The sequence below is a fragment of the Clytia hemisphaerica genome, unplaced genomic scaffold (assembly GCF_902728285.1).
Source record: "Clytia hemisphaerica strain Z4C2 unplaced genomic scaffold, Clytia hemisphaerica genome assembly, whole genome shotgun sequence".
NCBI classification, from domain to species: domain Eukaryota; kingdom Metazoa; phylum Cnidaria; class Hydrozoa; order Leptothecata; family Clytiidae; genus Clytia; species Clytia hemisphaerica.
The window spans coordinates 458224-471109 of NW_027104594.1; the positions used below are offsets into that span (position 1 = coordinate 458224).

At 35.7% G+C, this 12886-nt stretch overlaps 1 protein-coding gene across 1 annotated transcript; it reads left to right on the forward strand.

Moving 5' to 3' along the window:
• Nucleotides 1-980: 980 nt before the first annotated feature.
• LOC136823815 (GTP:AMP phosphotransferase AK3, mitochondrial-like) lies at nt 981-11497 on the forward strand. The gene is made up of 7 exons (XM_067079987.1): nt 981-1344; nt 1932-2138; nt 2869-2975; nt 3651-3716; nt 9799-9849; nt 10527-10594; nt 11328-11497. Exons 1-7 carry the CDS (start codon nt 1287-1289, stop codon nt 11428-11430), a joined length of 660 nt encoding a protein of 219 aa, XP_066936088.1. The 5' UTR covers nt 981-1286; the 3' UTR covers nt 11431-11497.
• Nucleotides 11498-12886: the final 1389 nt, after the last annotated feature.

Here is a 12886-nt window from a genome sequence, read left to right on the forward strand (position 1 = left end):
TCTACAGTAGGGCCCAGGATCTTTATGATTCAATTTTGATGAACAGGTTTTAGTGTAGCTCATACCTTACTCAACTTTGTAAATTCTAACTTAGCTTTTTTTTCCCTAGGCCTTAAAATCAATATGAAAATTTTTCCTTAGCTTTCTGATATTATACTGTAAAAACATATAAGTTTAAATGTATTACTTTTTTTTAGTTTATCTGTTATTTTGTACATTTGTTTTGTTTTGACGTATATCTATTTTCCTCTTAGCCTAGCGAGGGCGTATATTACTCTATTGTGAATCTCAAATATTAGGTTTTCAGCTGACGCTTCAAAATTCTGTGTTTTGTAGTACTTTTTTGACCTGGCAAGTTTTGAAAAATTCAGGCTGAAAACGAAGCTCAAAATTGTCTTTTGAAGTACTCCTTTTAGTTCTTAATTGAAGGGGAACAACCAAAAACTTACCCATATTTTAAAAGATTTTAATGCCGTGTTAGACGCAATATTTTCTCCAGAACCCCCGATTTCCATTTTAGAAAGAATTTACAAAAGTCGGAAATTGCTTACCAAATATGAGAGCGTCTAATATGTTTTCACATTTAGAAAGATAAAGTTTTTTCACATTTTTGAAAAAGTGATGAAAAAAAATTAAGTTCAAAATTTTTTTTTTTTAATTGAGATTTTTCACAAAGTGTTTTTCTGCAAATATTTTTGACGAATTCATCTCAATTGTTCTTGAAATTGTTTTGAGAATTCTCTTACTCTAGATTGAATATACGTGAACATTAAAAACACAATTGCGTGTATGTCTGATTTAATATAGATAGGTATAAGCTGATTCCTAGATATTACAAAGGGCTGTAACCGTTTTTCTGTCAAAATCAATCTACCTAATTTAATATAGATAGGTATAAGTTCATATCTAGATATTACTGCAAAGAGCTGTAACTTGATCTAATATAATCTTATAAAATAACTTTTCTGTTATATTGTTATAGAAAATAAAACACAAAAATTGTCTATCAGAAAGCTGAACACATTGATGAGCTGAAAAAACAATTTGGGAAGACATATATATACACACATGGACATTTTTTAATCCTGATTTTCTACAACAAACACAATTTAGGATTACAGATTTTATGCCAAGGATCTTATATTAATAACTTTTACACACAGCTAGACATATGCATTGATTTTTGGGGGAGTTTGTATTACGCACATTAAACACAAGGGAAACACGTTTTCTATTTTACATCTTACTGGAAAAAAACAGACAAACATTAAACGAGGATTCAGATAATGGCTGGAAGTCGAATTTTACGAACTTTAATTTTGGGAGCTCCTGGCAGTGGGAAAGGTAACAAGTTCAAATTTTTAACTTGACCAACTACACGTTTTTTTATAAGAACAACCAAAATTTTTGAAGCCTTAAGATTTTCTTAACTTTTTGAGTTTTAAGCCTAAAAATGAATGTTCTTAATTCCACCATTTTGTGAGTATTTTTGTCCATTTGCTTAAGAAGTTGATTCTGTAAAGCCTTAAATTGTTCTTAACTTGTTCTTAACATTTTGGTCATCGAAGCCCTAGCTATGTTCTTATATAGTTTGTTCTTATAAAAAAACGTGTATTAACAATATAGATGTATATTCTAAGTGATTGATTAACTACATTTCAGTGATTTATAGTGGAATTACCTGAAGGCGTAAGGCTTCTTATTACTTATTTATGATGGAACTAAATTCGGCCAAAAAATTGAAATCGAAAAGTTCGATTCGCTAGAATTCATTCTCGCAAAGAATAATCGCAAAATCGCTGCCTCTGAAATAATGCTTTTAATGTTCTCTTGAACGTTCATTTTTAAGCAGAATTGAATTTTCTTTGATTTTAATTTCCCCTAAGTAAATATTTCACTCGTCAAAAATATATTTATCTTCTTCCCTCAAGGTACTATTTCAAAGCGACTAGTGGCTGACTACAAACTAACGCATCTAGCCTCTGGTGACTTGCTGCGAAATCAAATCTCTGCTGGAACAGAGGCTGGTAAAGAAGCAGAAAGTTTCATTGTGAAAGGTCAGCTCGTTCCAGACCCTTTAATTGTTGATCTGATATCCCAGGAACTGGGGAAACTGAAAACCAGTTGGTTGTTGGATGGTAGGCTCATAATAACCTTATTTTGTTATTGTGATAGCGTGGTTAACCGATCAAGGCATCGGTGCCTCAAACCAGGAGTTTGGATTCGAATCCCTGCTCCTTCAATGTTTCGTTCAGTTCATAGACAACCAATGAATCCGGCTTTTGCTTTCTTTTACTCGATTGTTTTCGATTTAAGTGCCGGGGGAGGGGGTGCTGGGTATGTGCGTGCCTTAAGGGTCGGTTTTTCACCTTTCAAAGTCTCTCTAAGGGTTGGTAAAAACACCCTAGCCTCTCTAAGGGCCACCTTTTTTGCTGTAAATCAGTCTCTCTAAGGGTCAGGGTTAGGAGGACCGGCACGCACATACCCAGCACCCCTCAACCCTAGTATCCCCCCCCCCCCCCGATATAAGTAACTTTAATGGCCGAGAGAAATGCCGCCAAAATATTTTCTGATTAGTGAGCTCATCTTTATGACTGGCCTTTTAGACTACACTTCAAGTGAAATAGTTCTCTTGTCTTTTTTACGAGAAGCTGTAGAAATTAGAACTCTCGCGAATACAAATTTGTTCAAAACTGCTGAAAGTACTCTTTAACTTCTATTAATGAATTCGTTCTCCTTATAAATATACTACCGGTGGTTTTGTATCTTTAGCCGTGATGATGTTATTGTTTTTCTAGGATTAGGATGAAAGATTTTTAATGAGAGGTTGTTGGTTTTTGTACTTTATTTACTTTTTTATGCTTTCAGGATTCCCACGGACTCTTTCTCAAGCAGAAGCTCTTTCACAGAAGACCAATGTAGATCTGGTCTTTAATTTAGATGTCCCTTTCGATACGATTCGCCAACGTCTAGAGGTATGACTAGATATTTGGTGTTTGTAAGTGAACTTTACAGGCCCAGCTGGCACACAACGTTGTTTCAACGTTTGTATAACGTTCACAACGTCCATATAACGTTAGATGAACATTAAAACAACGTTGTGTGCCAGCTGGGGGTGAGGGTAGGCTGCACGCATCCCCTCTGATATGTTTCCATAGTTACAATCCCACGGAAATAAAAAGCTCACGGTCCTTCTGTGAATTTTATAAAACTCAAAGACGGGGTAACTCTCGGATGGAAATTTTATACATGTCGTGCATCCCCTATATCAAGATCATATCATGGGATAATATCATAGAGAGATGCATACAGCCTAGGTAAGGGGTTCATAATATCAGCCCGTTTTGGACTGTGTATCCCTGTCTATCGAACCCGTTTTTGCAATATTTCGTATTAGGATTTTCTTTGATGCTGAGATTTATTTGGGTAGAGATGAATTAAGTTTTGAAAATGATTTCGGACGGTCTACGGACTACGTACACGCAAGTAGTAAAGAAAGAATTGATATAAAAAATACGAACAAGATTTATCTCCTGAGTCGTAAAATCTCATTTTAAGTATGGTAAACCTTGGAAGAGGAAATTTCATGAAATCTATGTTTGATTTTTTGACTTTCTTCCTATATAATTTCCTTCTTCTATTTACTTCAGAAACGTTGGATTCACGCGCCGTCCGGGAGAACTTATCATGCGGACTGGTCACCTCCAAAAACACCGGTAAGTCTTCGAACTTTTGTGTTGTGAAGGACCAATGGCGGATATATACGACGAAGCCTTCTTATGACGCCCAGTTTGATCATAAAATTTCAATTTTCAATGTACGACAAAGAGAAATTTCAAATTTCTTCATTTCAGCGAGGTTTTAGAGTTCTACAATTGCTTTTTTATAAGAGCATTCAAAGTTTCTGAAGCCTTGTGGTGTTCTTAACGTTTTGAGCTCTAAGCCTAAAAACATTCTTAACAGTCTTGTGAGTATTTTTGTCCATTTTCCTATGAAATTCGATGTTCTAGAGTCTGCAAAGCCTTAAAAATAGATTTTTTTTGAATATAATGGGTGAAAAAGTGAATCAAATGCCTCAAAATTTGGTCCTGTTTTTAGATCCTTCCTCTAAACTGGTGAATTAATTTAAAGTTCTCCCCCAAGCGACTTTCCGTCAATCCAGTCAGGCTCACACTGCATAGGAAAACCTTAGTCCGGTCGCTCAAGGGTTAAGCTGAGGGTTTTTAATGCAGACGGGTGTAGTTAAATATTCCGAGCCTCTTCAAAAAGGCCATTCTGTACATTTCGTTCACGAAGATTTCACTTTTGAAAAGACCGCGCGTCTCTTTTTCGATTACCGTTAGAAAACCGTTATAAACAAACACGAATTCGGCATAGTGGACCATGCATAGTATGTTGTTATGTTGTAAATTATGTGCATAGAGAGGGGGACTGTAAATGTTTTTGATGTATCTGATTCGGTTCTAGAGAGGTTTTTCATCAACAAATAGAAGTTTTGAGGGAAAAAGAGGTAATTCGTAATCGTAGTATAGACAATGGAGTCTCCATAACTCGAGCACGTACGGAGAACACTAATTTGCTCGAGTTAAGGAAATTTCGATTCATCGAGGTTTAGTATTGCTGAATGGACTGTCAAACTTGTCCGAGTTAAGGAGGCACTCGAGTTATATAGAGATTCAAGTTGGAAAGACAGTCGAGTTAAAGAGGTTCGAGTTATAGACACTCTTCTGTACAAACTATCAGCTTTTTCCGTTAAGTCCACACCTGTCTTCATCAGTCCAAGTAGCTATGTACATCAACTCCAAGGAGACTTTGATACACGGCGAATTAAATTTTGTTTGATTTTTTGAAGTCTTATATATAAATGTATTTGTTAGCTGAAAGAAAGAGATAACTCGTCCGAGTTAAGAGGCATTCCAGTGAAAGTGATATTCGAGATGGAAGTGGTTCTAGTTGGAAAGATATTCGATTTGGAAGAGGTTCGAGTTGGAAAGATATTCGAGTTGAGGAGGTTCGAGTTGGAGGAGGTTCGAGTTGGAAAGATATTCGCGAGTTGAGAAGGTTCGAGTTATGGAGAATACTCTGTACAAACTATCAGCAGCTTTTTTTCCACACCTGTCTTCACCTGGTGAGTAGTTATGTACATCAACTCCAAGGAGACTTTAATATAATCAAATATTTACTCAACTATAGAAATGGCGGTTTGAAATATTCTCTTTTTTAAGACTCTTATGAATATCTTTAGAAAAAGTTTTGTTTTTGTCAGATGACTTGAGTCCAAAAAAAATTCCAAATTTTTTACAATCTTTTTCGAAGAAAAAACATTTTTGGAAAGGTGTATTTTGAGTTATTTTTCCGATAAGACTGCAGTTGACTTAAAAATCTATGTTTGGGTTTGACGATGTTATCGTCCGTTACAGTTATAGTAACTAGGCGGGAAAATATGGCGGTATGGCGTTATGGCGGTATACGGAAAAGAAATCGGCGGGAGAATTTCGAAGACTGGCAAACTCTACCGACTGTAAACTCTTTTCGGCAAAAAAATCTGTTACTGAATTTTCTTCGGTTTTGGGCTTATTTCTTAGATAATGATTTGTCTTGATGTTTGGGGTTGAGTTAGATATAGCAACTTGTCAGATTAAAAGAATATTTGTCACTTTTAAGCCGATTTCGTAGCCATTTAATTTGGAAATGGAACATTTTTATCTTAGCGATTGAATGTTTATGCCAGTTAAAACTTTATTTTTCTCAAGCTCTTTTTCTAAAGTAAATTTCATGGATTTTTTAAAATGTGTTTGAATTTTTTCACCCCGTGAAAGCTTCTGATCGTGAAAGTTTGTACGCCTAAAGTAGTCTTATAGTTTGAATAGACTATAACCATATTACGAAAGTCGTTAAAAATATTAAAACCCATGAATCTCGAAAAATAACACTCGAGGCTGAGCCAAAATACTTTAAAATCAATATTTTTTTTTAAATCCGGTTCATTTTATCCGCTTTTCTATTTCTCGATATTTTTTTCCTGTTTTCTTGCTAAACATTGGTTTGATAAACTTTGTTTGAAACTGAGCGTTTAAAAACATAAACAAAAGTTCTTCCATGTTATTGATGTTTGATGTTTCGAGATGGAAGTTTCTATGGCCGGATAATGATTTCCGATTACGAGTAGACAATTAAATTCCCCGAGTTTCTTGTGGTGTGACCCTTTTTTGACTTTTGTCACAAAAATTGAAAAGGAAAGCAAATTTATGACTTTGTGTACGATAATATCCTTTTTAGCTGAGGCCGATTGGCATTCCTCATTAGAAAATAAGACTAAATAGAGGGATGCTGATAGCCTATATGAACGTTTGCTTGAGTGTTAGGGTAACTTGAACACTTTCCTTTCCCTTGATACGAATACTATTTTAGGGTCGTTGATGGATGACTCGTTAAGAAAACAATTTTTGGGTTTAAATAGTTTGAAAGATAATATTAATCTTAGAAAAATTAAGGCTTTTGAATTGAATTAGAAAGTTTCGTATTTTGCTGGAAACTCTATAGTCTCTGGAGGGTCCCAGATTTGGTTTGACCAGATTATTTTTATTTGTCAGGGGTGATCATATAGTATATGTTTCTTGTATTGTAAATGAAGCATACTTCCAGTGTTTTGCCAAGTTTCGTATTTTGCTGGAAAATATTAATCTTTGAAGGGTCTCAGATTTGGTTTGACCAGATTGTTTTTATTTTATTATGTCAAGGACAATCATATGATTTGTGGTTAAGTCCTGGAGTAGTAGGTAAAAAGTTTTTAAAAACCTTCAGTGTTGTGCTAAGTATTTTACAATGGGGTTACGATTGGTGAGTTTTTAGTAAAGAGTTTTCAATTGAGGATTTTGTAAAAGTATTTTAATCATGAAATCAAAAAACCGAGAGGCGACTATATTCTATCATACATTAAAATCTAGTCCTGAAAAATGTAACTAAAAAAGTTTAAAAAGACCAAAAACAAGGTTCGTTGCGATGATGTGGCTTATGATTTATTCATGGCTTATCTGGTCTGCATTTCACCGTCCTCTTTTCGTACATGGTAGATCTACCTTTGACGTATGTGAATTATGTATTTGCGATGGGACAAAGTTGGATTGTGATTCTAGAGGACTAAATGATGGAAATTTCATTCATGTTGCCAAGGTGATTCCAAAACGAATGACGTCACTTTCGTTTTCTGGAAACTTACTGACTCATTTCCCGGTCACGGCATTTGAACGTTTAACAGAAGTACAAACTTTGAACCTATCGCGCAATCTATTAACGGAAATTCCTCTTGATTTTTATAACAAATTTCCACGTTTGAGGACTTTAGACTTGGCTTCAAATCGTATCAGGGAAAGCCTCACAAGAGCGAATGGTTCGGCTAGAAGTAATCCTTTGAAATACCTGGCTTATTTGGAAAACTTGAGGTTGAACAATAACCTCATCGTCAGCGTTGATCCTAGGATTTTTGAGGATACACCAAAGTTGAATAGATTGGATTTATCGAAAAATTTCATCCAGGATTTAAATCCAAGTTTTTTTGAACATTTTGAAGATGCAAACTTATCGATCGATTTTGATGAGAATCCGATCGAGGAAATATCGGAATCGATGTTTGGAGGAAATCGATCATTTGGTATTATATCGTTTCGTCGTTGCAAGATATCTTTCATTCACCCGAAAGCCTTTGCGCGGAACATTACTATTAATGAGTTGAGGCTAGATTACAACAAATTGACGAGGCTTCCACAGGCTTTAACTGACTTACGTGAGAGTAACGTAAGCCTCTACGGAAACCATTTCAGTTGTGATTGCCATACGTCTTCCGTGTTACGTAAAATTGAACAACTTGGAACGAACGTGAATTTAATCGGTGCCCGCTGTAAAAAGCCGGCGTATTTTTGGTTACGTAAAATCGTAAACGACGAAAGTTTCCGTAATGATACTTGCGTTACGTGCGTTAAAAACGAGACTGCGTGTGACTCACGTAATGTAACGTGCTTCGAGTGTCAGTGTCCTGAACGCACACAGTACGGAACTTGTCGTACCGCGACTAATCATTCCGACAACGTATTTGAGAAATGCAGATGTACGAGCTACTTACCATATATCAGTGCTGGAAGCGTTCAAAGTGTATTTTTCAATTCCGATTCCAGTGCGGCGGATTCAAAATGGGTTATTATCGGTGTAGTCGGGTTTGTTGTCGTCTTTTTTCTCGTTATGACGATGCCAGTTCATTTGTATTGTCGGCGCCGAGTGCATAAACGACAAATATCGACGATTCGCGATCGGTTAATTTCACGATCTTCAAAATCCGACAATGATGAAAATCAAAACAAACATGACGTCACTATGACGGACTTTTGTGACGTCACGATGAGTGACGTAGATGATGACGTCATCGTTTTCGAGAACGCGAGAGATGCGGACGGAGAGGAACCAGGATGCAGTAAAACGCTTGAAGAGGTTGAAAGTGACCACGAGTTGTTTTCACATTGAGTCAATAATTATTAAAAGAGATTTTTGATAATACACCTCTGTCTCATTGACTAACCGAGAAATTTTCGTTCGGTCTTGAGGACAAAATAAAGAAGGGAAAAATAGATGGAGATGGAAAATATCTTGTTTTTAAATTGGTGGGGAACTCGAATACTATTATTGTAAATAGCTAAAGAAAAACCTTTAGAAATTCTCAAAACTTGAGCGCTGTTTTTTCACGGGTTCAATATTTTTGACAGTTTTTCCAGTGGGAATGGGGTACAACTAAGTCTGTCTGTAACACGACGGTGCTTTAATTCAATGTATATATTTTACTCTTTATACTCTTTAGTACTGTATTATACTCTTTAGTACCTAAAAAAATTGTGAATAATGTCTGAATTTTTGTATTCTCCTCATTGTAATTATTTTTGAGTAGAATCGGTTTCATACATTATACCAAAGTGAATTTTCTTACCATTAACATTCCTTTCTGCCAGTTTAAAACCTTTTTAGAGCAGTTTTCTTAACTCACTTCCTCAGCTAGGCCCTTTTTTTGAGCTACATATTTGAATATCTGACAGGGTCGCGAATTCGTGATGCTTTGAAAATTGTATTCAATAGGATCGACTTTTGGTCATCACCACCATTTCTATTTTGAGTTGCTGGCACGGTCCAGAGGTCCAGGGTCCAGAGGCACGTCCCCGTTAATCTCATAACAGATCATCCATTCTGTGCATACCACACCCTGTTCTAAAGGGATATGGCGAATGTGACGATGTGACCTGGTTGTTCAACCAAAACAATCAAAACTGTGTTGCATTTTCCTTGAAAACGAAAGTGATCGGCTTCTAATGTTTATATTTATGACTGGTACGATTGTTTTGCTTTAGCCATTCTACGCGCTCAAAAGCTCATTTAACATTCATCCCAAATTGGGATGGTCAACTTAGGCCGATTCTCTTACGTAGGCATGCCATGCGTGGCTCGAAGGTTTCGTCCCCGTCGGCTGCCAAGGTCTGTGCACCCCCTCCTCCGGGACTCTCTCACTTAGTGGCCAAGCACTTTAATGAGGCTTAGACTTTGATCTGATTCCGAAGTTTTGTGTTTATAACTTTTTAAGAATTTTTCGGGAAATTAATATTTTTTATTAATTTATACAAACTTAAAATATGTAATTTTTGATTTATCCTGCGATCAATTTAGTCTAGTGGTGTCCTATTAGATTGAGCGTAACTCCGACTTTATTTCCTTTCTTTACTAATCAGAACTGATCAGAACGAAACTTTTCACTTTGTTTTCCAGGGACTTGATGACGTAACAGGAGAACCGCTGACCCAACGAGACGACGATAAGGTTTGTACTGCATTTATTGAACTGGTAAACTTTCAAATTATCCCAACACATAACATTTCTGATCATCTCCTCCCCATCTCCTCTTCTTTGAAACAAGACTAGAAATGATATCAGCTCTACAGTCGGTCTCAAATTAATCCTGCAGAATAAAAGACCATAACTTATAGATAGAACTCGAAGTAAACAGCGGCATTGAATAGAAGTACTTTATAACTTTCACTGATGAACATTCTCCCTGTAAGATTTCATCTCTTCTTTACATCAGTGTTAAAAGTTCTTCCGTCTCAGACGGATTTCCATCTCAGAGAAGTATATAGAGAGGCTTTTCTGTCTCAAAATCCTGCATAATTCACCAAAAGTTCAAGAATATGTGCTAATCTGCTGTGTAAAAACCATTTTCCGTCTCAGATAAAAGGTTAATCTTGCTTTGACCACTGTTACATTGAAACAAGACTAGAGTTAACAGTCGGTCTCAACATAATCATGCAGACAAAAAAAGAAAGTAACTTTTGATATAAATCAAATAAGAAAACGGTTTTGTGCATGTTGATAAGATAAACATGAGTGTATAGAAAAAAGTTTGCCGGATAACATGTGGTTGCTGCCCGATTTTTGAAAATCGGGAATTTTCGGGTTAAAAATCTGTCAAGTGATTCTTCTTTTCTTTCTTTTCACAGCCGGAGACAGTTCAAAATCGTTTGAACACTTATGATAAAATGACACGCCCATTACTCGACTACTACAAGTAAGTACCGTGCCATTTTGCCCCTTATTACTGGGGGATTGAAAGCGTTTTCTGTTAATCGCCCTGGCCTAGCCAAGCCTCGGTAACCCTGAGTACAACACATGTATTTTGATAAATTTTCGAAATTCGATCAAATCTCGCTTTAAATCTTAAATCTATAGGCTTCAATCTTTTAAAGAGTTGAGATTTTTTGAGAGTTTCATTTTCATTTTCATGTAAAAGAATTGATAAAATTTATTGGAAAGCTTCACATTTTCTATGTGTGTAATACACTCATCCTGCTACTTGACCCTTTTTCAAAATATTTTTGACATATTGGTATGAATTATTTTTGTCTGTGATTGGCGCTTTTAACTTACACATACGTAAACATAAATTAAATCACATTTTGGAAATTATCGACCAGCATAAATTAAAAGAAAATGAAAACGCGAACTAAGGGACTGGGGACGTGTTTGGTTTGATACACGCTTTTTTTTATATAAGAATGGTGTTTTTCAATTGATCGGATATTCTTAACTTTTTGGTGAAAATCATCCAAAAATATTTTTACGGTATTCTTAGGTTAAGATCAAAATTGGCAATCTACAGGTTAAAATGCATTAAAAATGACATTCTTAGGTTCAGTTGCCAAATTCCATGATGGTGATATTCTTACCATATTCTTAATTTTTTGGCCATTTTCATCATGAACATTCTTATAAAAAAAAGCGTGTATTTCCTTCCCTTTTAGAAGCCAGGATCTTTTGCAGTCGTTTCACGGAACGGAATCAAACGTGATCTATCCACAAATGATTGACTTCTTGGACGAATATATGAAGTCTGTAGATTGGTAAGGAAAAAAAATGTCCAAAATTAAGTAAAAAATGTCATCAACACGAAAACGTGGATAAGTTTCCTCCAATAGATCGATACACTGACCTTTATAAGTTTTCCAGAGAAATAAGATCTAGCGCTCTCGCTGCATTTACACCGCTATTGAGTAGTGCAGCCATTAGGGTACCAATTTTCAAAAAACTCCGATCAAAGATTTTGCTTGGCTGTGGCCGGGATTGAGAAACTTGGTCCAGGGAATGTAAAGGGGTTCTTTACTATTTCTGTAGACGATCCTACCGCCACTTTTTTCCCGTAAACCGCCCTGACGCCCTAACTCTTTCCCGCGTTTACTGACTTTTAAACGGACGATAGCATCGTCTACTATTTCTGCTCATAAGTGGGTTGATGACATTTTGTCAAATATAATTTTTCATATTGGGTTTTGAATTTTTTTATATACTTATTGTATTTTTACAAATTTGGGGATAAAGCTTTATATACGTTAGGGTTTAGGGTATAAAAACTGAAATTAATTTGTATGATTTGTAACGAAATTTTGTGATTTGGGAAATTGGTTAGCGAAATAAAATTTTACAAAAGATTTTAAACAGCCTCGGTACTCAAAACTTCATGTAACCTGGAAACCTGAAAATGAATGGATAGTTAGTGACTTTTCACACCAGACTGTTGATATTTTGTCACCGCAGTGAGCGCAGCTGTTCTCTTTTAGCAAACGCGGTGGACGTTTACTCTTAGGTTCCAAATAAACGCCCCCCCCCCCGCTTGTTAATTTTTCGAAAATTTTCCAACCCCCCTGACCTTATTAGGACCCCCCCCCCCCCCGTTTATTAAGTTTTAAAAAAATTTTCAACCTTCAAAAAAAAGGTTCCTTATTCTGCTCTAAATAGCCTGATTTTAGCCTATATTTACCTTATTTTTGGGTTTTCGTAATTACAATTTCCAACCCCCCCCCCCGGCAATTAGGTCCCCGTTTATTAAAATTTTAAAAATTTTCCAACCCCCTCCCCCGTTTATTTGGAACCTAAGAGTACGTTCTTACAAAGTAAACAGGGAATGCCATACACCATCAGTATATTTATTTATAAAAAGCGATTAAAACGGTGGCATTTTAGTGGCATTGTCTAGTTTATTTAATACACGTTTTTTTTTTATAAGAACAAACTATATAAGAACATAAGGTTTCGAGGCCCAAAAATTTAAGAACATTCTAAGAACATTCTAAGGCTTTGGAGACTTAAAAACATGCATTTTCTTAAGAAATTACATCAAAATGCTCAAAAAATGCTGAAAATAAGACCATTTTAAGAACATTTTTAGGCTTCAAATCAAAAAAAACTAAGAACATCCGAACCCTTCGAAAATTTTTGACGTTCTTATAAAAAAAAAAACGTGTAATCTTATTAAAATTTGATGAGTTTTCCACTGAAATGAAATGTCTAAACCGTTCTCAGTACA